Here is a 26,112-nt window from a genome sequence, read left to right on the forward strand (position 1 = left end):
GAACTGCCGGAGTGGCCAGACTGCGCTGAACTGCCGGAGTGGCCAGACTGCCCTGAACTGCCGGAGTGGCCAGACTGCCCTGAACTGCCGGAGTGGCCAGACTGCCCTGAACTGCCGGAGTGGCCAGACTGCCCTGAACTGCCGGAGTGGCCAGACTGCCCAGACTGTCCCGGAGTGGCCAGACTGCCCAGACTGTCCCGGAGTGGCCAGACTGCCCAGACTGTCCCGGAGTGGCCAGACTGCCCAGACTGTCCCGGAGTGGCCAGACTGCCCAGACTGTCCCGGAGTGGCCAGACTGCCCAGACTGTCCCGGAGTGGCCAGACTGCCCAGACTGTCCCGAACTGCCAGACTGCCCAGACTGTCCCGAACTGCCAGACTGCCCAGACTGTCCCGAACTGCCCAGACTGTCCCGAGCTGCCAGACTGGCCAGACTGCCCCGAGCTGCCAGACTGCCCCGAACTGCCAGAGTGGCCCGACTGCCCGGAACGGCCAGAACCGGAGCCACCTCCTGATATAGGTGGGTTGGGGAGGGGGGGTGTAGCACAGTGCCGTCGTTGACGGCAGCCACCCTCCCTTCCCTCCCTTTTAGTAGAGGGGAAATTTGTTTTGTAGTTTGGGGTTGTTTTTTTGTTTTTTGTTTTTAAGGTTCTTCCGGGGTTAGCACCTTTAAGGGGGGGGGTACTGTCACGTCCTGGCCAGTATAAGGGTTAATTAGTATTGTAGTTTGGTCAGGACGTGGCAGAGGGTATTTGTTTTATGTGGTTCGGGGTGGTGTGTTTTGTTGAAGGGGCATTTGGTTTAAGTATTCCAGGGTTTTTGGGCACTGTTTGGTTTTCAGGTATTCTGGTATTCTATGTTTAGTCTCGTATGTCTGTTTCTATGTTTGGTTAATTGGGGTTGGGACTCTCAGTTGAAGGCAGGTGTTGTCTATCTGCCTTTGATTGAGAGTCCCATATATTAGGGTGTGTTTGTTATTTGTGGGTGATTGTTCTGTGTTTAGCCTTGTGCCTTACCAGACTGTTTTTTGTCGATCGTATTTCTGTTTGTTATCTTGGTGTTCATTTTGATAGTTAAATAAAATTCAAGATGAGCCTGCACATACCTGCTGCGTTTTGGTCCTTCTTCACCGACGACAACCGTGACACCCTGGTGTTGCATTAGCTAGCAAGCCAGTCACTGACTTGAAATTATTGCAGAAATAATTAAATGAACTAGCTAGCCAATGCTATTCTGCAAGTTGTATATAATTACTCACCTTTATCAGAGTAGTCTGCCACATAAAAGGAGCTGGAATGTAAATAACAAACAATGGCATTAGCACAAGGTATTCTTGGCTAGTTAGCTAACTTGGCCAACAAAGCATAGAAACTGGTGGGTAGTCATCTTCAGCGAGCTGCGCTAGATAGCTGTTGCCACCACATGCAGCACGCTTTAAACAAGGTGGTAGCTGACGAAATTCACCAGCTCAAAATAAACTCAAAATAAATTACAAATTAAATGTAAGAAGCATTAGCTTGACTAGCTAATAATTTCCCTCACAGACGTCATTGGTCTAGAAAGCAAAACATATATTGCTAGATAACTATAGTAGCTAGTCTTGCTTGCAATTTTAAAATACAAATACAATTCAAAAATATTTGTCAAATGCATCTGACAACCAAATATTAAGTATATTTTAAAAGGAATAGCACTAAGTTAAAAGGCAAGTTTGTTTGAAAATGCAGTAAGATTTGATAAAAAAATAAGACAATTGTACACCTTATGGGACTGTGAAGCAACCCAAACATAAGCACAGACACATGCATACACACTTCTTCTTCTATGAGGTTGCAATTTGTTGCATTACCGCCACCTACTAGACCAGAGTACAACTCCCTTATACTTTACTTGAAAAAGAAAAATGTACTAAATAAATGCCCTACCTGTCACGGTTGTTGTAAGAAACGGACCAAGGCGCAGCGTGTGTTGAGTTCCACATATTAATTAAAGTGAACCTTCTACAAAATAAATAACAATAAACAAATTGTGACTACGTGGTGCAACAAGCACAAAACCAAACAATATCCCACAAACACAAGTGGGAGAAATGGCTAGGCAAGGATTATCAGCTGCCTCTAATTGGGAACCATACAAAACACCAACACAGAAATATTGAACTAGAACACCCCCTAGTCACGCCCTGACCTACTACACCATAGAGAACCAAGGGCTCTCTATTGTCAGGGCGTGACACTACCATCTAATACTATACTCACTCATTTCAAAATTATATCAAATAAAATAAACACCACTCTACTCCACTAATTAAATATATTTATTCCTAACTCATGCCATCACCCTGAAAGGACGGGACATCATGGCTTAACACATCCTGTAACTCTTCTGCTGTCAAGTCCCGAACACCCAAATACCTCTCTGCAGCTGCCACCAGAACCTCAATTTTCTGACACTTCCAATTCATTCCTGCAGTACAATTAATAACCATTGCTATAAATGCTAAAAATCCAATCTTACTGAAACTTATTTCACTTTTTGGCCTATCCCTCTGTACTGATACATCTCTACTACTCTCACCACTCTTCCCCCTTAACCCATCTTCCTCTACTTTCTTCACTGCCTCAGCATATGACAACTTCTGCTCTACTCTAACCCAGGAAACCTCAACCTGCCTCTCTCGCAATGGACATTTCTGATCCCCAGCTCCATGGGCACAACTACAATTAACACATTCTTTCCCCAATACTACACATTAATTTGTCTCATGCCCTTCTGCATAGTTCTCACAACTTGGACCCTCCCTCCTACACACTGCTGCCACATGCCCATAAGCTTGACCCCTGTAACATCTTAAGGTATTCAGCAAATACGCTCGTACAAGATAATTTATAGTTGAAATCGGAAGTTTACATGCACGTAGGTTGGAGTCATTAAAACTCGTTTTTCAACCACTCCAAAAATGTTTTGTTAACAAACTACAGTTTTGGCGTTTAGGACATCTACTTTGTGCATGACACAAGTAATTTTTCCAACAATTGCTTACAGACAGAATATTTCACTTATAATTCATTGTATCACAATTCCTGTGGGTCAGAAGTTTACATACACCAGGTTGACTGTGCCTTTAAACAACTTGGAAAATTCCAAAAAATGATGTCATGGTTTTAGAGGCTTTTGATAGGCTAATTTACATAATTTGAGTCAATTGGAGGTGTACCTGTGGATGTATTTCAAGACCTACCTTCAAACTCAGTGCCTCTTTGCTTGACATCATGGGAAAATCAAAAGAAATCAGCCAAGAACTCAGAAAAACAATTGTAGACCTCCACAAGTCTGGTTCATCCTTGGGAGCAATTTCCAAACGCCTGAAGGTACCACGTTTATCTGTACAAGCAATAGCACGCAAGTATAAACACCATGGGACCACACAGCCGTCATACCCCTCAGGAAGGAGATGCGTTTTGTCTCCTAGAGATGAACATACTTTGGTGCAAAAAGTGCAAATCAATCCCAGAACAACAGCAAAGGACTTTGTGAAGATGCTGTAGGAAACAGGTACAAAAGTATCTATATCCACAGTAAAACGAGTCCTATATTGACAACCTGAAAGGCTGCTCAGCAAGGAAGAAGCCACTGCTCCAAAACTGTCATAAAAAAGCCAGACTATGGTTTGCAACTGCACATGGGGGCAAAGATCGTACTTTTTGGAGAAATGTCCTCTGGTCTGATGAAACAAAAATAGAACTGCTTGGCCATAATGACCATTGTTATGTTTGGAGGAAAAAGGGGGAGGTTTGCAAGCCGAAGAACACCATCCCAACCGTGAGGCACCGGGGTGGCAGCATCATGTTGTGGGGGTGCTTTGTTGCAGAAAATGATGTAGATATATTGAAGCAACATCTCAAGATATCAGTCAGGAAGTTAAAGCTTGGTGGCAAATGGGTCTTCCAAATGGACAGTGACCCCAAGCAAACTTCCAAAGTTTTGGCAAAATGGCTTAAGGACAACAAAGTAAAGGTATTGGAGTGGCCAACAAAAAGCCCTGACCTCAATCCCATAAAAATTTGTGGGCAGAACTGAAAAAGTGTGTGCGAGCAAGGAGGCCTACAAACCTGACTCATTTACACCAGCTCTGTCAGGAGGAATGGGCCAAAATTCACCCAACTTATTGTGGGAAGCTTGTGGAAGGCAACCTGAAACGTTTCACCCAAGTTGAACAAGGCAATGCCAATGCTACCAAATACTAATTGTGTGTATGTAAACTTCTGACCCACTGGGAATGTGATGAAAGAAATAAAAAAGCTGAAATAAATCATTCTCTCTACTATTTTTTTGACATTTGTCACGTCCTGGCCAGTATAAGGGTTAATTAGTATTGTAGTTTGGTCAGGACGTGGCAGAGGGTATTTGTTTTATGTGGTTCAGGGTGGTGTGTTTGTTAAAAGGGTGTTTGATTTAGTATTTCTGGGGTTTTGGTTTATGGTCTAGGTTTATGTATTTCTATGTGGAGTCTAGTGAGTGTATTTCTATGGTTGATTAATTGGGGTTGGGACTCTCAATTGAAGGCAGGTGTTTTCTCTTTGCCTTTGATTGAGAGTCCCATATATTGGGGTGTGTTTGTGATTCTTGGGAGATTGTTCCGAGCTTAGCCTTGTGCCTAGCTAGACTGTTTTGTTGTTCGTGGTTTCGTTTTGTTGTTTTGGAGTGTTCGTTTTGAGTTAATAAATGTTCAAAATGAACAACCGCATGCCTGCTGCGTTTTGGTCCTCCTTCACCGACGACAACCGTGACAACATTTCACACTCTTAAAATAAAGTGGTGATCCTAACTGACCGAAGAGAGGGAATTTTTATTAGGATTAAATGTCAGAAATTGTGAAAAACTGAGTTGAAATGTATTTGGCTAAGGTGTATGAAAACTTCCGACTTCAACTGTATATATCCTAACTTTATGCATACACACACGATAACATACGCACTATGTACACATGTATTTTCTATTGTAGATATGTGGTAGTGGTGGAGTAGGGGCATGAGGGCACACAGTATGTTGTGAAATCTGTGAATGTATTGTAATGTTTTAGATAGTGTAACAGCCTTAATTTTGCTGCCTTGGAGAACCATAATAAATACAAATAGCATTGATGAGAAAGGAAATCTTGAAGGCATCAAATAAAATTGGTGGGCGGAGTTATGTTTCTTACACTAATTAGAGTAAAAAATTACACCTGGCATTCAACTACGGTAATCAACTCCTACACTAAGGGGTCGTTTGACACTTGCATGTTTTTCCATCAAATCTAAGGGTGTCAATCACTTTTGACACTGCACATTTAACACTGGTGATTTTACGGTGAATGCTCATCCATTTTTTTGTGTTTTGTTGGATTAATTTTAGCAAAGTATGTTTGGGCTGGTAAAGAATCTGAGTGGCTGGTGGACCAAAAAGTAAATTTTAGGCCCTGATCACAACACCTACGCCATAATGAAAATGCATCCATTTGCAAATATACATCAGGGTTAGGCTCCAACAACAAAACCTATCCATATCAGAACCTATGATGATTATTCAGTGGCCCTGCAGAGTCCCTTTCACTGGTTTGCGGACATCGACAAAGTGTACAGTAGTTTGTCAGCTGTGGGTAATCGGGACTGACACATTCTTGAGCAAATCACTGAATCTCGTTACAACTCTGAGTACTACTTACTCCCTTGCACGTCGCGACTGGCAGGCTATACTTTATTAACTTGTAAACATCGGCTACATGTATTCGGGCATGTGGTTCATGTGAGCGCGAGGCTCCTCGAGCAGCAAGACCCTCCTTCATTCTCGCACCGCAGCCCATTCTGCCCAATTGAGCAGACTGAAGAACAAATTCCTTTTCTCTCAATCCAACGGATTTATATTCTATACATTCGCGTTCAGTAGGCGACGAGCGCTCACCATCCTCTGCTGTACGGGACTGTGGACAATGTTTCTCTTGCAGTATAGAGGTACGGTCTAACTTGTATTGATTTTGTTACAGTATTACATTAAGCTACCTCTTGTCTGCTCTGCTCTCACTGTTGTGTACTAGGCTATGTCTGGAGCGTTTTACCGACTTCTGTATTTATGGCTGTATTCTCAATAAGAATGAATGAATGCACGTTGTTTTAGACTCATTTCGAGGACGACTTGATTGCAGCAGGTACAGTATATTACTGACAGAAACAATATGTGAAAATCTCAATGACAGTGACCGACAGTGACCAAGCAGATGTGTCCGCGTCACTTGTATTTTATTCACAAATTGATGTAGATTGAATAGTGTAACCATTATTGTACAATGACTATTGATATCCTTTAGCATATGTTTTACAATGCATTTGAGTACAGTTGACAAGCGTCCTCCCAAACACCTTATCTTTGGAACTTTTCTGAAATATAATACGGGGTGACCTTTTATGTGCTCAGTTCCGTTATTGTTTTGCCTAATATTATGTTTTCTTGTTTCTTTAGTTAATGACCATGGCTGCTTTTTAAATCTTGTAAATAATGTCACCAGTAGCTAACTGAAAATTTGATATTTGGAGAATATTGATGCCATTGGCACAATGTAGTCGATTCCACTACATTGTGCGTGCTAGTATGACATTTTCGTCATGAAATCCAATTTGGTAGCTATTTCACCTGATCTGTCACAAAAAAATGGAATGTTCCCCTGTTCTCAGATATGGGGTGTAGGGCTTTCATTAAGGAAACTGGCTCACATTGTGTATGAGTAGCTTTGCAGTCTGGCCTTTCATATCTTCTTCTCATTTATTCACAAATTTACCTGTGCTACATAATGGCTCTGAGTAAATTTACATTTTCTCAGAGTCACATTACCAGGCAGCATATTGAGACTTCAAATGAACCTGGTTAATCTGCTTTACTCCTGCACTCTGACTCTGCTGCTCTCATCTCTTTTTGTAATTTCTTTTAACCACCAATTTTGTGGTATCCAATTGGTAGTTACAGTCTTGTCCCATCACTGCATCTCCCGTACGGACTCGGGAGAGACGAAGGTCGAGAACCGTGCGTCCTCTGAAACACAACCGAGCCGAGCCGCACTGCCCGCTGAACCCAAAAGTCAGCTGCACCAATGTTTTGGAGGAAATGGCCACAGGAGTCACCCACCACAGGAGTCGCAAGAGTGGCTAACAGCTAACACTGCGATGCAGTACCTTGGACCACTGCGCCACTTGGGAGGCCTTGCTCTCGTCTTTTTAGTGTCTGTTATTTCTGACCATGGAGAATTGGCCCCCAAATCAGAGATGAGTGTTAAGCCTACAGTATGAATTATGAAAAGGAAACACAGCTATGTATTTTATGTAGGGGAAAGTAGTGGACTTATACTGTGCATTAGGTATGAGGTTATCCCCCCCCCCAAGTCATTGGCTTAACATGAAATAAGCAATATTTTGTTGCTCTGTGCCATACTATTTTTCAGCTATTGCAGGGGACATCAACCTTTCCTTGCCCAGGAATCCCCGCCCAGGCAACAGGCGACCCAGGGACCCCCATTATGTTAGAAAAACCAGTGAATGATAATGGCAAAGTATTTTAAAATTAATAGATTTGGTAAATAGTTTTTCATTATTTTGACCTCCCCACATGATATACTGAACAAAAATATAAACGCCTACATGCAACAATTTCAAGATTTTACTGAGTTACAGTTCATATAAGAAAATCAGTCAACTGAAATAAATAAATTAGGCCTTAATCTATAGATTTCACACCCACTGGGGAGCCAGGCCCAGCCAATCAGAATGAGTTTTTCCCAACTAAAGGGCTTTATTACAGACATACTCCTCAGTTTCATCAACTGTCCGGCTGGCTGGTCTGAGACGATCCTGCAGGTGAAAAATACGTATTTGGAGGTCCTGGGCTGGCTTGGTTACAAGTTGTCTGCGGTTTTTAGTCTGGTTGGACCTACTGGCGAAATTCTCTAAAACGACAGAGGGAGCTTGTGGTAAAGAAATTAACATACAATTCTCTATCAACAGCTCTGGTGGACATTCCTGCCATCAGCATGCCAGTTGCACACTCCCTCAAAACTTGAGACATCTGTGGCATTGTGTTGTGTCTTTTTAGAGTGCCTTTTATTGTCCACAGCACAAGGTGCACCTGTGTAATGATCATGCTGTTTAATCGGTCTTCTTGATATGCCACACCTGTCAGATGGATGAATTATCTGGCAAAGGAGAAATTCTCACTAACAGGAATGTAAACTAATTTGTGCACAAAATTTGAGAGAAATATTTTTTTTCAGCGTATTAACTGTCACTTCCGAGTCGACACACACACCTATTTCATGCCACACCTCTAACAGAGAGGAATAGGCTAGAAAATAAAATATTTGGCTCAAATGTATTTTGTCAGGATTCCTCTCATCCCTCCCGTAGTAGCATTCGAGCTCTAGCTAGTGGTCCTTTTTAGCAGTCTTTTATTTTGTATTTTTTGTACTATCGTATGTCACTGTGCTTTATCTGTACTTTATCTCGATAGGAGAAAGGTTGACATCGCACAACCCTAATTGGAAGAAATGTAAATTATAACAGAGCCTATTCGCTAGAAAGGTAACTCCAAACTAGGGCTGTGATGTTTATAGAGTTTTGGATAAAGATTGTCATGCAAATGGCAACATTTGCTTGAAGCTTTGAGTCATCTTGAGGATATCAGTATCAGCTTTGCACATCTGGATTTGGGGATTTTCTCCCATTCTTCCTTTCAGATTTTCTCAAGCTCTGTTAATGGGCAGCTGAGGTGAACAGCAATCTTCAAGTCTTTACACAGATTTTCAATGGAATGCAAGTGTGCCAGCCACCTCTAGTGGCCCAGACTTGAATTCCATTGAAAATCTGTGTAAAGACTTGAAGATTGTTACACTCCAAATTTATTATCCATTAATCTGGGAGTGAACGTATAGGCCTAGTTGATGTTGTTTGTTCATTGATTGTTCAGGGCGTCTTACAGTTTTTGTTTATATATTTTCATAATTATTAAATAGGCTGATATTACCTTTTAGCTACAAAATATCTCACCAATGTGCATTTCCATCTCCTCTATCTCCTTCATTCCTTTCTCAAGCGCGCAGAGATAGCGACTGACAACAGTTTAATTAAATATGTTTTGTTGTGAAAACATGTTACTATCAATTTCCGAAATGATTACACTTAGTTTCTCAAATGAAGCACTGCAGGAACAGGGTTGGAGAGCCCATGGCATACAGAGTTTGGGTGGAATATCACCTGTTGAGCAGTGAGAGGCTGAAATGCTCCTCAAACAGTGGTTGATGTGTGAATTGAAACAAGTGCTCTTATAAGCCCAGACATTTTTATATGCAATCCGGTGTGAAAGCACAGTTTTGATTGCTGCAACTAAAAAGAAGAGGATCCCAGCTGCTACTATATTTATTTGTCATCTGCTCCTCTGTAAAGCTGGAGTAGCCTACCATGCATAATTTAAGATCAAACCTGCGGGAAAGCGGCCTCCATTCGCTATTCGAGTGCATATACGGATGATACAATTGAAGTCGGAAGTTTACATACACCTTAGCCAAATACATTTAAACTCAGTTTTTCACAATTCCTGAAATTTAATCCTTGTAAAGATGTCCTGTATTAGGTCAGTTAGGATCACCACTTTATTTTAAGAATGTGAAATGTCAGAATAATAGTAGAGAGAATGATTTGTTTCAGCTTTTATTTCTTTCATCACATTCCCAGTGGGTCAGAAGTTTAAATACACTCAATTAGTATTTGGTAGCATTGCCTTTAAATTGTTTAACCTCTACGGGCCACGGGGGCAGTATTGAGAATTTTGAAAAAAATATGTGCACATTTTTAACTGCCTCCTACACCAACTCAGAAGCTAGGATATGCATATTATTAACACATTCGGATAGAAAACACTCTGAATTTTCTAAAACAGTTTGAATGGTGTCTGTAAGTATAACAAAACTCATATTGCAGGCAGAAACCTGAGAAAAATAGATAAAAAAAAATGAGAATTTTGTGGCTGTACTATTTAGTGTCATTGTTTTAAAGATACCACAGTGAGAAAGGATTCAGTTCGCAACTCCTACTGCTTCCACTAGATGTCAACGATCTTTAGAAAGTTGTTTGAAGCATCTGTGATAAATACACACCGAATTAGAAAGCTTACAAGTTGACACGTCATCACTTCATTTTTTGCGCCTGCGCATGAATCTGAGAAGAGTGCCTTTGTCATTATCGTTTATTCTAGACACTTGATAGGTTGTGTGAAAATATTACTGATGTTTACTGATGTTTCACGTTAAAAATGGAACAAAAGATTAGTGCTAAACAACATTTGACATGTTTAAACAAACGTAAATAGATTATTTACTAGGTTTTCTTTAGTTTTTCGACGTGACTTTACACTGCCCACCTCATTTTGTGGGAGCCTACTGAACGCTAACTATTTGGACATAAATTATGAACTTTGTCAAAAGAAACCACATTTGTTCTGGACCTGGGATCTCTGGCAGCGCCTTCTGATGGAGATAATCAAAGGTAAGGGGATATTTAGAATGTTATTATCGATATTAGATGATGCTAATGCTAACGGTATAGCTTAGCTTAGCTTAGCATATAGCTTATTGTTGTTAGCATAGTACCCAGTTTATACAAAATGTGATTTCCCAGTAAAGTTATTTTGAGATCTGGCCCTTCGGTAGCAATTACGAGATGATAATATATTATTCTTTGAATGACAATATTATAATTTACCAATGTTTTCGAATAGTAATTCCGTGATTTGTAATGCTGGATTCACTGGGTGCATTCGAGCCGAAAAAAATTCTGAATTTCACCGCGACTGTAAATGCTGTTTTTGGATATAAATATGAACTTGATGGAACTAAAAATGCATGTATTGTATAACATAATGTCCTATGAGTGTCATCTGATGCAGATTGTCAAAGGTAAGTGCATAATTCTAGCTAGTTTTCTGTCTGTTGATGCCCTTCTTTGAATTGGCTAAACATTACACGCAGCTATTGTCAATGTACTCTCCTCACATAACCTAACTTTATGCATTCTCCGTAATGCCTCTGAAAATCGGACAGCGTGGTTAGATTTAGGAGATATATCTTTCAAATGGAGGAAAATAGTTGATTATTTGATTTTTTGAAATGATTACTCTTGCAGTTTTGAATTCCCCGCCATGGTCACATGACAATGAATCCCAATACCGGGATAAGATCGGGATAAGATCCTCAACAGGTTAACTTGGGTCAAACATTTTGGGTAGCCTTCCACAAGCTTCCCACAATAAGTTGGGTGAATTTTGGCCCATTCCTCCTGACAGAGCTGGTGTAACTGAGTCAGGTTTGTAGGCCTCATTGCTCGCAAACGCTTTTTCAGTTCTGCCCACACATTTTCCATAGGATTGAGGTCAGGGCTTTGTGATGGTCACTCCAATACCTTGACTTTGTTGTCCTTAAGCCATTTTCCCACAAATGTGGAAGTATGCTTGGGGTCATTGTCCATTTGGAAGACCCATTTGCAACCAAGCTTCAACTTCCTGACTGATGTCTTGAGATGTTGCTTCAATATAGCAAAATAATTCTAGTTTGTGAAATGCACCAGTCCCTCCTGCAGCAAAGCACCCCCACAACATGATGCTGCCACCTCCGTGCTTAACGGTAGGGATGGTATTCTTCGGCTTGCAAGCCTCCCCCTTTTTTCTCCAAACATAATGATGGTCATTATAGCCAAACACTTCTATTGTTGTTTCATCAGACCAGAGGACATTTCTCCAAAAAGTACGATCTTTGTCCCCCTGTGCAGTTGTAAACTGTAGTCTGGCTTTTGTATGGTGGTATTAGAGCAGTGGCTTCTTCCTTGCCTAGCGGCCTTTCAGGTTATGTCAATATAGGACTCGTTTTACTGTGGATATAGATACTTTGGTACCTGTTTCCTCCAGCATCTTCACAAGGTCCTTTGCTGTTGTTCTGGGATTGATTTGCACTTTTTGTACCAAAGTACATTCATCTCTAGGAAACAGAACACGTCTCCTTCCTGAGCAGTATGACGGCTGCGTGGTCCCATGGTGTTTACACTTGCGTACTATTTTTTGTTCAGATGAACGTGGTACCTTCAGGCATTTGGAAATTGCTTCCAAGGATAAACCAGACTTGTGGAGGACTACAATTGTTTTTCTGAGGTCTTGGCTGATTTCTTTTGATTTTCTCATGATGTCAAGCAAAGAGGCACTGAGTTTGAAGGTAGGCCTTGAAATACATCCACATGTACACCTCCAATTGACTCAAATGATGTCAATTAGCCTATCAGAAGCTTCTAAAGCCATTACATTATTTTCTGGAATTTCCAAGCTGTTTAAAGGCACAGTCAATTTAGTGTATAACTTCTGTAACTTCTGACCCACTGGAATTGTGATACCGTGAATGATAAGTGAAATAATCTGTCTGTAAACAATTGTTGGAAAAATTACTTGTGTCATGCACAAAGTAGATGTCCTAACCGACTTGCCAAATCTATAGTTTGTTAACAAGACATTTGTGGAGTGGTTGAAAAAACTGTTTTAATGACTCCAACATAAGTGTATGTAAACTTCTGACTTCAACTGTATTGTATGCATCTTTCCCCAGTCCTGTTCCTGCCCATTTTATAATGGGCCATTATAAATCGAAACAAATTTTACATATTATTGAAGACAAGATTAATTTGAGAATATTCTGCTGTGTGAAAATTTGATCACTTGATAAGAGTACAGCGTGTGTAGCCTGAGGCAAGGAACAGAGTGCAAGCTTTTTTTGACTTTCAAATAGTCAATAGCCTATAGTCACATCATGCAGTCCGTAATGATTTGATTTCTAAGACATTCTAAGGTTTGTATATTTCACAACTACATTTGCCAAATAACTCTAAATGTAGCGTATGGGACCTGTTTCAAATGATCACTTTGACGCTCAACATAGTCACTTCATTTGCGGACTCGCTCCAGAATAGGAAAAATATCCTTTCTATTTTATTCAGCTAAGTACAATTATATTCTTACTCTAAAATCATATACAATAAAGTAATGGCACAGGATTTATTAGCATATCTTGTCTGCTATATGAACTAACCTACAGCCTATGGCATCGCACATAGCCAGATAATATACAGTAGGCCGACTCATATTCGGTTCTTCTAAAATACATTTTCTTAATGTCATGTTTCTTTAGACCTGCCTAAAATAATGGATTTAATGTGATGTAATGGATTCATTCGACTTTTTAAAATGTAGATATTCCAAAAGGCGCACACCAGAGGCTTGTAGCCTATGCATGGAGGCCTGCAGACACAAACATGTTTATGTTAATATAAGATCAATTACTGTGAGACTGACAATAACCGGCTGACAAAATGTAAAGTCCGCCACATTCCCTCAGAATGGATTGCGCCTTACATTTGACTCGTGTCTGATACAGGTGAGAAAGTTCATTTAAGTTCATACCAATGATCCTGCTAATTTGTTTCACAATGTTACCCAGCCTGTTCTTACTCTTTAAGTTTAGATTTCCAAAACAGCAGATCACACTGAATGTTAAAATGGATTCAATGTCCACCCTTAAACCGCAGAGTTTCCTCAGGAAGAACAAGCGCTGATTTCCCTTTCTACAGATAACATACACATTGTCCAAAAAAGTCAGTTTGCTGTCAAGGAAAGTGCCAAGATATTTATATCGATCAATAGTCGCCACTGGCTCACCATCTATCAGAGTCTGCATTGTTGGCAGTGAGCCAATCTCACCCTCAAAATCCTGGCGGAATGTTACATTTCTTACTGGACCATGACCACGGTGTGCATAAATGAGAAACATTTGCTTGTGTCAAATCTCATATGAAAACATTATACATATTTTAAAAGCTGAGAAACAGCTGGGCTCCAGAGTGGCACAGCGGTCTAAGGCGCTGTGTCTCAGTGCTAGAGGCATCACTACAGACACCCTGGTTCGAATCCAGGCTGTATCACAACTGGTTGTGATTGGGAGTCCCAAAAGGTGGCGCACAATTGGTCCGGGTTTGGCCGGTGTTGGCCGTCAATATAACTAAGAATTGGTTCTTAACTGACTTGCCTAGTTAAATAAAGGTTTAATAAAAAAATTAGGACATACAATAGCACCACATCAATCAAATTGTATTCAGTCATGAAAAACAACCTGTGAAAATGTGTATCCTATACGAAAGTCAATGCTTTTCCCCTAATCAACTGCCATTTACAAAAGTTTATAATAATGATAGAGAAAAACTTGGAACATAATGAGTCTTCCTTATTTTGTAAGGATTGGTAATCTGAAATCAGAATAGAAGTGCCTTTTACTGTGAATGGGTTACAGACATTTAAATAACCAATTGTAATTTTTCTCAAATTCTATGGAATGTTCTGTGACTGGATAGTATATTAAACGCATATCTTCACCAAAACAAATTACAAATAGCATTGAGTCTTACATATGATAAGGAAAGACATAAACAAGTGATATAATATTAGTTAAACAAGAACTTTATTGAAATAATAATTTTAGTGGAATACATTGTCTCTTTCAAACCTGAAAATGAAGACATATTTAAATCGCTATCATAACCTTAACATTATGCAACATTCATTTCAGGGCTACCTTCATCAGAATCTTACTGGAATTATAAAATATGAAACAAATATATGGCACATAACAAAAAATATTATTTTTTACAACTTCAATTTCTACATTCAACTAGCATATAGACTATTACATAAAGTGTCAGAATGGGAACAATTCCAAAAGCACAACATAACTTTACAGTCATTACAATTTACAACATAAAGGGAGGCTGGCATGCAAGATGTCTTGGATAAGAAAGGGAAAATATGCAAGAGAGAGGGGACATGCAGGAAAGGGAAACTGTTTGCCCTGACATTCAGGTGCCACACAACCAAACTGGGTCCTGTTCTCCTTTCTGTATTTCTTGTAAAACAGTCAACAATATATAGAGGGGGCCTGTAGACTAGGCATGTGCCGTGTTTGAAAAGATGAGTTTACAGTTTTCACAGACAAAGGTCTGTCAAAAGATGGATACCTGTCATTAACATCAATACTCCTAACTGACGAGCAAGGTTCTCTCTGAATGTAATCTGTTTAGTAACCAGTTTGGCCATTTTCCTTGCCAGGTGCTGCGTGATTACACTGCCATTCCTGGAACAAAAGGTAACTGTTGACAACTGCAATGTCAACACAGTGGAAAGAAAGTGTTTTCCACCACTTCTAGGTCTTCTGCAAAACATTGTAGGAGTTGATCACCTGATCAGACATGACATGTAATCGTGGATTACACCAGGCTGGTGGACCACTTTCCTATTCCAAACACCATCATTAGTGGAATCATTTGCATTGTGTCTCTCCACTGTATGGCCAATACATTGCCCCCTATCCTACACCAACCCATATCCCACTTTTTAAAGTCTTAAATCCATCAGGAAACTGTTTCCAGTTTACACTACAAGTTCCACATGCATTGAACCCCTGTTCTCTGTCTACTTACGAACGTGTATAAAAGTTGTCAAACCAAACATTATAATCCTGGTTTGCATATGGCACAACTAATTCCTCATCAACTTTCCTGGCTAGGTCAACCACACGACCATCCCGACTGCCGGTGTAAACATTGAAATCTAAAGTGTAGCCTGTGTCAGATGAAGCAATGACCATCATTTAAAATAAGTGTTCCCTTTATTTTTTTGAGCAGTATATACACTGCTCAAAAAAATAAAGGGAACACTAAAATAACACATCCTAGATCTGAATGAATGAAATAATCTTATTAAATACTTTTTTCTTTACATAGTTGAATGTGCTGACAACAAAATCACACAAAAATAATCAATGGAAATCCAATTTATCAACCCATGGAGGTCTGGATTTGGAGTCACACTCAAAATTAAAGTGGAAAACCACACTACAGGCTGATCCAACTTTGATGTAATGTCCTTAAAACAAGTCAAAATGAGGCTCAGTAGTGTGTGTGGCTTCCACGTGCCTGTATGACCTCCCTACAACGCCTGGGCATGCTCCTGATGAGGTGGTGGATGGTCTCCTGAGGGATCTCCTCCCAGACCTGGACTAAAGCATCCGCCAACTCCTGGACAGTCTGTGGTGCAACGTGGTGTTGTTGGATGGAGCGAGACATGATGTCCCAGATGTGCTCAATTGGATTCAGGTCTGGGGAACGGGGCGGGCCAGTCCATAGCATCAATGCCTTCCTCTTGCAGGAACTGCTGACACACTCCAGCCACATGAGGTCTAGCATTGTCTTGCATTAGGAGGAACCCAGGGCCAACCTCACCAGCATATGGTCTCACAAGGGGTCTGAGGATCTCATCTCGGTACCTAATGGCAGTCAGGCTACCTCTGGCGAGCACATGGAGGGCTGTGCGGCCCCCCAAAGAAATGCCACCCCACACCATGACTGACCCACCGCCAAACCGGTCATGCTGGAGGATGTTGCAGGCAGCAGAACGTTCTCCACGGCGTCTCCAGACTGTCACGTCTGTCACATGTGCTCAGTGTGAACCTGCTTTCATCTGTGAAGAGCACAGGGTGCCAGTGGCGAATTTGCCAATCTTGGTGTTCTCTGGCAAATGCCAAACGTCCTGCACGGTGTTGGGCTGTAAGCACGACCCCCACCTGTGGACGTCGGGCCCTCATACCACCCTCATGGAGTCTGTTTCTGACCGTTTGAGCAGACACATGCACATTTGTGGCCTGCTGGAGGTCATTTTGCAGGGCTCTGGCAGTGCTCCTCCTGCTCCTCCTTGCACAAAGGCGGAGGTTGCGGTCCTGCTGCTGGGTTGTTGCCCTCCTACGGCCTCCTCCATGTCTCCTGATGTACTGGCCTGTCTCCTGGTAGCGCCTCCATGCTCTGGACACTACACTGACAGACACAGCAAACCTTCTTGCCACAGCTCGCATTGATGTGCCATCCTGGATGAGCTGCACGACCTGAGCCACTTGTGTGGGTTGTAGACTCCGTCTCATGCTGCCACTAGAGTGAAAGCACCGCCAGCATTCAAAAGTGACCAAAACATCAGCCAGGAAGCATAGGAACTGAGAAGTGGTCTGTGGTTACCACTTGCAGAACCACTCCTTTATTGGGGGAGTCTTGCTAATTGCCTATAATTTCCACCTGTTGTCTATTCCATTTGCACAACAGCATGTGAAATGTATTGTCAATCAGTGTTGCTTCCTAAGTGGACAGTTTGATTTCACAGAAGTGTGATTGACTTGGAGTTACATTGTGTTGTTTGTGTTCCCTTTATTTTTTTGAGCAGTATATATATATATATATATAATCCATTCAAATTTGATATATATACATACTGTGGATTACACCAAAAGGTGGTCGGAGGCTCCATATTGATGGTGTATGCCTCCGGAGGCATGCTGAGGCCAAATCGAGCTCTGTTACTGCATCGCCATGCGTCTCCCAAATTTTGTAAGAGTGCGGAGGGTCTGTATAAACACAAACTCGCTTCCTTGACAACAACTCTGCAATTCTCCTTGAAGCGCAAAAGTATGAATGCCCTGACTTCTGGTGTGGCCATATCACCGTAAATGCTGCATGGCCAATGCAGAGGTCGGGTTGACCATGCACCCAGATGCACAATGCACTTCTCTTTCCATCAATTTGTGCACAATCAATGTTTCATAACTTCATTGTGTTTACTATTTGCCTTTGATTGTTAGTGTATATCACCAGTAATACATTTATCAAATAAAATAAAATGTATTTATATAGCCCTTCTTACATCAGCTGATATCTCAAAGTGCTGTACAGATCCCAGCCTAAAACCTCAAACAGCAAGTAATGCAGGTGTAGAAGCACGGTGGCTAGAAAAAACTCCCAATAAAGGCCGAAACCTAGAGAGGAACCAGGCTATGAGGGGTGGCCAGTCCTCTTCTGGCTGTGCCGGGTGGAGATTATAACAGAACATGGCCAAGATGTTCAAATGTTCATAAATGACCAGCATGGTCAAATAATAATAATCACAGTAGTTGTCGAGGGTGCAACAAGTCAGCACCTCAAGAGTAAATGTCAGTTGGCTTTTCATAGCCGATCATTGAGAGTGTCTCTACCGCTCCTGCTGTCTCTAGAGAGTTGAAAACAGCAGGTCTGGGACAGGTAGCACGTCCGGTGACGAGGTCAGGGTTCCATATCCACAGGCAGAACAGAACAGCAGCACGGCCAGGTGGACTGGGGACAGCAAGGAGTCATCATGGCTGGTAGTCCGGAGGCATGGTCCTAGGGCTCAGGTCCTCCGAGAGAGAGAAAGAAAGAAAGAAAGAAAGAGAGAATTAGAGAGAGCATACTTAAATTCACACAGGACACCGGATAAGACAGGATAAATACTCCAGATATAACAGACTGACACTAGCCCCCGACACATAAACTACTGCAGCATAAATACTGGAGGCTGAGACAAGAGAGGTCAGGAGACACTGTGGCCCCCTCCGATGATACCCCCGGACAGGGCCAAACAGGCAGGATATAACCCCACCCACTTTGCCAAAGCACAGCCCCCACACCACTAGAGGGATAACTTCAACCACCAACTTACCATCCTGAGACAACGCCGAGTATAGCCCACAAAGATCTCCGCCACGGCACAACCCAAGGGGGGGCGCCAACCCAGACAGGAAGACCACGTCAGTGACTCAACCCACTCAAGTGACGCACCCCTCCTAGGGACGGCATGGAAGAACACCAAGTAAGCCACTGACTCAGCCCCTGTAATAGGGTTAGAGGCAGAGCATCCCAGTGGAGAGAGGGGAACCGGCCAGGCAGAGACAGCAAGGGCGGTTCGTTGCTCCAGAGCCTTTCCGTTCACCTTCACACTCCTGGGCCAGACTACACTCAATCATAGGACGTACTGAAGAGATGAGTCTTCAGTATTTACCATTAATTGTTATAATTTTTTATCTACAATGTTTGTTACTTTGGTTACAGTCGTTTCTTGCGTTCAATATTATTATTCCAGTCTTCCTGTTTTCATTGTCGGAGTGGACACATTGTTTGCAGAGTGCACAGCCTATGCTACACTTGTGAGAAACAAGTTTTGGTTCATTTAATTCCATTTACAAGTTTTGTTTAGTCATTATCTTTTGTTTTGAGCGCTCCTGTCAATGTTGAGTAAGGAGACGCACGCATAGAAGTTGGCCTATAGGCTACCTGGATTGTGCGCAAATGTAGGCATATACATATGTTAATTTGGGGATCTGATAGTATTTCTGATTGATTTAATACACCACCACTAATGACCTGTGTAGATTCTCAAAATAATGTTTTCTTGACCTCAAACAGCAAGCAAGTCTGCAAGTCTGTTTTTACATCCATTGAGAATTACAATAGTTCCTCAATGTATTTTTTAAAAATCTTTCCAGCTCTCTCCCTTTCGATAACCACTCAGAGTGAAAGGGAAAAATGTCATGCTCTCTTCCAGTAGAAATGTCATAAAATAGGCTTCTTATCAGTGCTAGACTTGGACCGAAATAGGTTCAGGTACTCATTTTGGGTGCAGGTACTGTTTATATTTATTTACAATACTTTTGAGCTAATATTCTATAAGGGCAACAGGAGCTCAAGCAGTAGTAAATTTGAGGTGCCGGTACTCAGCTCCGGTGAGCTCCTGCCCAAGTCAAAGCACTGTGTCTTATCCCTTGCGCAAATAGCCTACTGCTGTGTTTGTCTCACTGGCACGGGAAACTCTGAGGGCCCAGAATATTTTATACAATGTTGCAAGTTCGCTAGGGCAAGCTTAAGGCCAGACCCAAGTTAATTAATAGTAGATACAGTGTTCGAAGTCTGTTGCAGACAGGTAATGTGTCATTTTGATCAGGATATTTTCTACCTGCAGGCTGCAATGTTTTTATTTGTTGGCTTTATGTAGGCTATTTTTACATAGTTGGCAATGGCAATTGAAGTTAATTTTGAAGTTTATCATTTTCATTTAGATTTGAATAGAATTTTGATTAACCACATGACAATGATTTTGAGATATGAAAACGTTATTATAAATTCAATGAAACTTTCACGAAAAGTTGTATATGAAAACCATAACTGGCATGCAGATTGGTAGAAATGGTAAGATACATTGGCATTCCACATGAGAAAGGTTGCCAACTCCTCGTGTAGACTATTGCCGGCAACTTCACGAGATTAATGGCAGAATCTGCGAAAGCCTGCAGGAGGAGAATAGTTGGGTCAGGTTAAGTTTTTTTTCTTCTGGTTATCTAGATTTCTGGCACCCTCTGAGGCATGAAGCCATAAGCTTAAAGCATCAGACAAGCTCAATGCATATAGTTGATTTTATTAAAACACATAGGGTGTGTCTATACATGGACAAATACATATTTAAAAATTATGACCAATCGATTGGTCGAAAGAACAGACAATTTATTTTAGTCTGGGATTTTTTCTGTTGGTGACAGCCCTACACTCATCTATGGCTATGTTTTGGTTTGGCTTATACAGCTTTTTATACGTCTATTTCAGGTGGTCCAGTAAGTACAGCAGTTTTCTAAGCCTGTCTGAAGGATCCACAATGTATCAAGCAGCCAACAGAGCTTTGAAGCGATTACGTGACATGAAAGCACAAGAACCCAAGAGACTTTGTACTCCAGTATCGATGGAGGTCAGGCAGTTCGGTAAATCCCATGTAAATGAGCAGTCCAAGAAACCAGTAGAATTCTGTAGGTGTAACTTCAAGCCACGCTCTGAAGGAATCACCATACGACGGGCACTCCAAAACAAGACCCTGACCCTGACTGTTTGTGAACCGACAAACCTCTGCCACCAATGCCTGCATGAAAACCAAAAAGAAGTCTGTCTCCCTTAGTCTTTCCTAAGCGGTCGACCGAACGGCCTGACATGTGCACTGCCAAGATCTAAACCAACTGGACGTTCAGGTCTGAAAGGGATTGATCCTGGTGCCTGTCTATCAACATCATCATCAGGACTGAAACGTGCTCTTGGGCAAAAGAGAACGTTTATGCTTTTGAGGACGTGGAGCACAAACAGAAAGACTTGGAGACAAGATGAGAAAAAAATGATAATTGTTAGTATATGAATTTAAAAAAAATAATTATGTTACAGCCTTATTCTAAAATGGATTCAATTGTTTTTCCCCCTCAATCTATACACAATACCTCACAATTACAAGTAAAAACTTTTTTTTAACCTTTTTTAAAATGTATTAAAAATAAAAAACTGATATCACATTTACATAATTATTCAGACCCTTTACTCAGTACTTTTGTTGAACCACCTTTGGCAATGATTACAGCCTCGTGTCTTCTTGGGTATGACACTACAAGCTTGGCACACCAGTATTTGGGGAGTTTCTCCCATTCTTCTCTGCAGATCCTCTCAAGCTCTGTCATAGTTATTTTCAGGTATCCAGAGATGTTCGATCGGCTTGAAGTCATGGCTCTGGCTGGGCCACTCAAGGACATTCAGAGACTTGTCCCGAAGCCACTCCTGCGTTGTCTTGGCTGTGTGCTTCGGGTTGTTGTCCTATTGGAAGGCGAACCTTCACCCCAGTCTGAGGTCCTGAGCACTCTAGAACAGGTTTTCATCAAGGATCTCTCTGTACTTTGCTCCGTTCATGTTTCCCTCAATCCTGAGTAGTCTCCCAGTCCCTGCTGCTGAAAAATATCAAATTTTGGTTTGATCAGACCAGAGAATCTTGTTTCTCATGTGCTGAGTGTTCTTTAGGTGCCCTTTGGCAAACTCCAAGCGGGCTGTCATGTGCCATTTACTGAGGAGTGGCTTCCGTATGGCCACTTTACCATAAAGGCCTGGTTGGTGGAGTGCTGCAGAGATGGTCCTCCCCAGATTGCTCAGTTTTGCCAGGCGGCTAGCTCTAGGAAGTGTCTTGGTGGTTCCAAACTTCTTCCATTTAAGAATGATGAAGGCCACTGTGTTCTTGGGGACCTTCAATGCTGCAGATCGAACACAATCCTGTACCGTCATGACTTGGTTTTTGCTCTGACATGCACTGTCAACTGTGAGAACGTATATCTATAGACAGGTATGTGCCTTTCCAAATCATGTCCAACCAATTGAATTTACCACAGGTGTACTCCAATCCAGTTGTAGAAACATCTCACGGACGATCAGTGGAAACAGGATGCACCTGAGTTTAATTTTCAAGTCTCACAGCAAAGGGTCTTTCTATTTTTATTTATAATGAATTAGAAAAAATTGCAAAATTGTTTTTTTTTGTTTAGTCATTATGGGGTATTGTATGTAGATTGATTAAAAATATATATTTCATCCATTTTAGAATAAGGCTGTGACATACAAAATGCCGAAAAAGGGAAGGGGTCTGAATACTTTCCTAATGCACTGTATATGAAAAGGCCTGATAATACATAACAATAACACATCATTTGTAGTTACCTTCCAGTTTAAGAAATTGGCTGAGAGGCCTCAGGTGGTGGCTCCTCAACTTCCTCTGGCTCCTTGATCTCATTCTCTTAATTCTCGTCTTCTCCGAGTAGCCCAGCATCAAGGGCATCTTCCTCTAAGAAAGCCATGCCTTCATGGTCCTCCTCATCCTGCAGGCCTTCCGCAGCAATGTCCCTCAGCTCTTCTGCCGTCAGTGTCCTCCTCCTCATAGTCAGGGACTGCATTATGCGCCAGTAATGGTCCTTTATCCATTTCTAAACATATAGACAATGACAATGAACATTTAAAATGTAGATACAACCCCTCCGAAGAACACGCTAAGTTTGAAAAAAGTTACGTTCAGAGTACACTTCAGTAGATAAATTGCATTTCGATAGATGCATGCATTAGTACCTAGGCTATCTATAGTATTATATCTGCAACATAAATTAATTTACAAGAATATGTTCATTGTCATCTGGCTACTGCAGGAAAGTTACAAAGTAATTCAACAATTGTTACATAAATTAACCTTTTAGCCCATATGTGGCATCGTATGAAGTGGACGTTATGTTGTTCACTCACTAGTCTTTCACTCACTTTTATTAGATATATTTTACCATAATGGTCGGGTCACATCATGTTACGAGCGATGTAGCCTACAGTCAGAGAAGGAAGATGGACAATGCTGATTGGCAGGTTAAATTATGTCCAATGCGGTTGCAAGGTAAAAGGGGGAGGCGGGATTAGGTCGGCTCCTTCTCTCCTTGCTTGTCAGATCTCAGAAAAGGTCAAATTGTGAACCCGCCACATAAATTTATCACAGAAAATGTATATGCCATATCTCACAATCCATTGGACTTCCTCAATTTAGTATTTTCACTGTGACATAATGTTTGTTTTTCGTAGATTTACGTTATTACACAATGTTCTATCTAGCGATGCAGTGAATGGGGGGAGGCTGTATAACCCTGTGACGTAGCTCCCGCTCTAGCTCTACCTCGTGCTCCCTGAGAGAAGTGTGCAGTTTGACAGGACAGTCCAACGAGTCAGAGGGGTTTAGGAACAAACACACATTTTTTAAATTTGCCATTATTCCCCTTTAAGTTTATGATTGCAGTAAAGTTCAATAATTCATCGACCACATACTGTGTGTGACAAATGAAGACCAAAGCCTGAAACTGCTGCCGGATGCTACAGGTGCCGTGCCCAATATGTCAGATACTCGAGTGAGTGTTATTAGCTCCAATAAATGTAATTTGCTCAATATTAGAGACTGAGGTTCAGGTTTGCTAACGATTCATCTGTAAGTGGGCTTGTTGCTATGGCTTTGGGGGGAAAAGAAGCAGCGTAATGAAATTAAATCTGAGTCAGAGATAAAGAAAGCTCTTTCTCTGTGGATACCTCTAGCAGTGTGTGGGAATGGGGAATTCATGGGTGTACATTACTGAAGGGGCGTAAAGCACACTTCTACTAACCTGGTTATGGCTCATTCATAATGAGTTGCTTTGGGTGAACATGTTGCAGAGGCAGTAGTAGGATTAATGGTCTTGCCCCACTGTAAGTAGTTCACTAAACTCTTATGGTGTTCCATTAACTCTATTTGGTCCCGAGTCTCTAACAGATGCATCTTGGAGACGGAGGTGGGTTTCCACTCTAGAAAGAACCCAGCTTTGCTCAGTAATCATAGCGTTCCATCAACTAAGTGATAATTATTTAAAAATTGATTGTCAGTAGCAATTTCTCCTTTCTCCATCAAAATCTTCATTCTGTTAACCCCTAACTTCCATCTCAGGCTGATAATGGACAATGGATAATGGGCAAGTTGGCGCCGACAGAGATGGTCGCTTCGCATTCTTAGGAAACTAGGCAATATTTTTTTTTTTTATTATTATTTCTTACGTTGTTACCCCAGGAAATCTTAAGTATTATGACATACAGCCGGGAAGAACTATTGGATATAAGAGCAACGTCAACTTACCAACATTAAGACCAGGAATACGACTTTGCCAAAGCGGATCCTCTGTTTGGACCACCACCCAGGACGATGGATCTGTTCCCAGTAGGCGACCCAAAACAATGGCGCCACAGAAGGGGCAGACGGAGCGGTCTTCTGGTCAGGGTCTGTAGACGGGCACATCACTCACCGCTCCCGAGTATACTACTCGCCAATGTCCAGTCAACAAGGTAGACAAAATTCGAGCAAGGGTTGCCTTCCAGAGAGACATCAGAGATTGTAACATTCTCTGTTTCACGGAAACATGGCTCACTCGGGATATGTTATCAGAGTCGGAACAGCCACCCGCTTTCTTCACTCATCGCGCCGACAGAAACAAACATATCTCTGATAAGAAGAAGTGCGGGTGTGTATGCCTAACAACTCGTGGTGTAATCATAACAACATACAGGAACTCAAATTCCGACCGCATTATCTAGCAAGAGAATTCTCTTAGGTTATAATCACAACCATGTATACACACGCGGCTACAGGCTACACACGCTGTACTCTTATCAAGTGATCATATTTTCACACATCAGACTATTCTCAAATTAATCTTGTCTTCAATAATATGTAAAATTTGTTTTGATTTATAATGTCCCATTATAAAATGGGCAGGAACAGGACTGGGGAAAGATAGATACAGTTGAAGTCGGAAGTTTACATACACTTATGTTGGAGTCAAACTGTTTTTTCAACCACCCCACAAATTTCATGTTAACAAACTATAGTTTTGGCAAGTCGGTTAGGACATCTACTTTGTGCATGACACAAGTAATTTTTCCAACAATTGTTTACAGACAGATCATTCACTGTATCACAATTCCAGTGGGTCAGAAATTTACATACACTAAGTTGACTGTGCCTTTAAACAGCTTGGAAATTCCAGAAAATAATGTAATGGCTTTAGAAGCTTCTGATAGGCTAATTGACATCATTTGAGTCAATTGGAGGTGTACCTGTGGATGTATTTCAAGGTCTACCTTCAAACTCAGTGCCTCTTTGCTTGACATCATGAGAAAATAAAAAAATCAGCCAAGACCTCAGAAAAACAATTGTAGTCCTCCACAAGTCTGGTTCATCCTTGGAAGCAATTTCCAAATGCCTGAAGGTACCACGTTCATCTGAACAAACAATAGTACACAAGTGTAAATACCATGGGACCACGCAGCCATCATACTGCTCAGGAAGGAGACGTGTTCTGTTTCCTAGAGATGAACGTACTTTGGTGCAAAAAGTGCAAATCAATCCCAGAACAACAGCAAAGGACCTTGTGAAGATGCTGGAGGAAACGGGTACCAAAGTATCTATATCCACAGTAAAACGAGTTCTATATCGACATAACCTGAAATACCACTCAGCAAGGAAGAAGCCACTGCTCCAAAACCGCCATAAAAAAGCCAGACTACGGTTTGCAACAAAGATCGTACTTTTTGGCGAAACGTCCTCTGGTCTAATGAAACATAAATGGAACTGTTTGGCCATAATGACCATCGTTATGTTTGGAGGAAAAGGGGGAGGCTTGCAAACCGAAGAACACCATCCCAACCGTGAAGCACGGGGGGAGCAGCATCATGTTGTGGGGGTGCTTTGCTGCAGGAGGTACTGGTGCATTTCACAAAATAGATGGCATC

At 41.5% G+C, this 26,112-nt stretch overlaps 1 protein-coding gene across 2 annotated transcripts in view; it reads left to right on the forward strand.

Annotated features, from left to right (window-relative positions):
* Window positions 1–5,725: 5,725 nt before the first annotated feature.
* LOC115205046 (ecto-NOX disulfide-thiol exchanger 2) overlaps window positions 5,726–26,112 on the forward strand; it is a 250,544-nt gene continuing 230,157 nt past the window's right edge. For both annotated transcript variants that reach the window (XM_029770607.1, XM_029770608.1), the window contains exon 1: window positions 5,726–5,991. In XM_029770607.1, the coding sequence (XP_029626467.1) occupies window positions 5,970–5,991 (22 nt within the window). In that variant the 5' untranslated portion in view covers window positions 5,726–5,969. The remainder of the gene's footprint in view (window positions 5,992–26,112) is intronic.

Source organism: Salmo trutta, chromosome 13 (assembly GCF_901001165.1).
Source record: "Salmo trutta chromosome 13, fSalTru1.1, whole genome shotgun sequence".
Taxonomy (NCBI): domain Eukaryota; kingdom Metazoa; phylum Chordata; class Actinopteri; order Salmoniformes; family Salmonidae; genus Salmo; species Salmo trutta.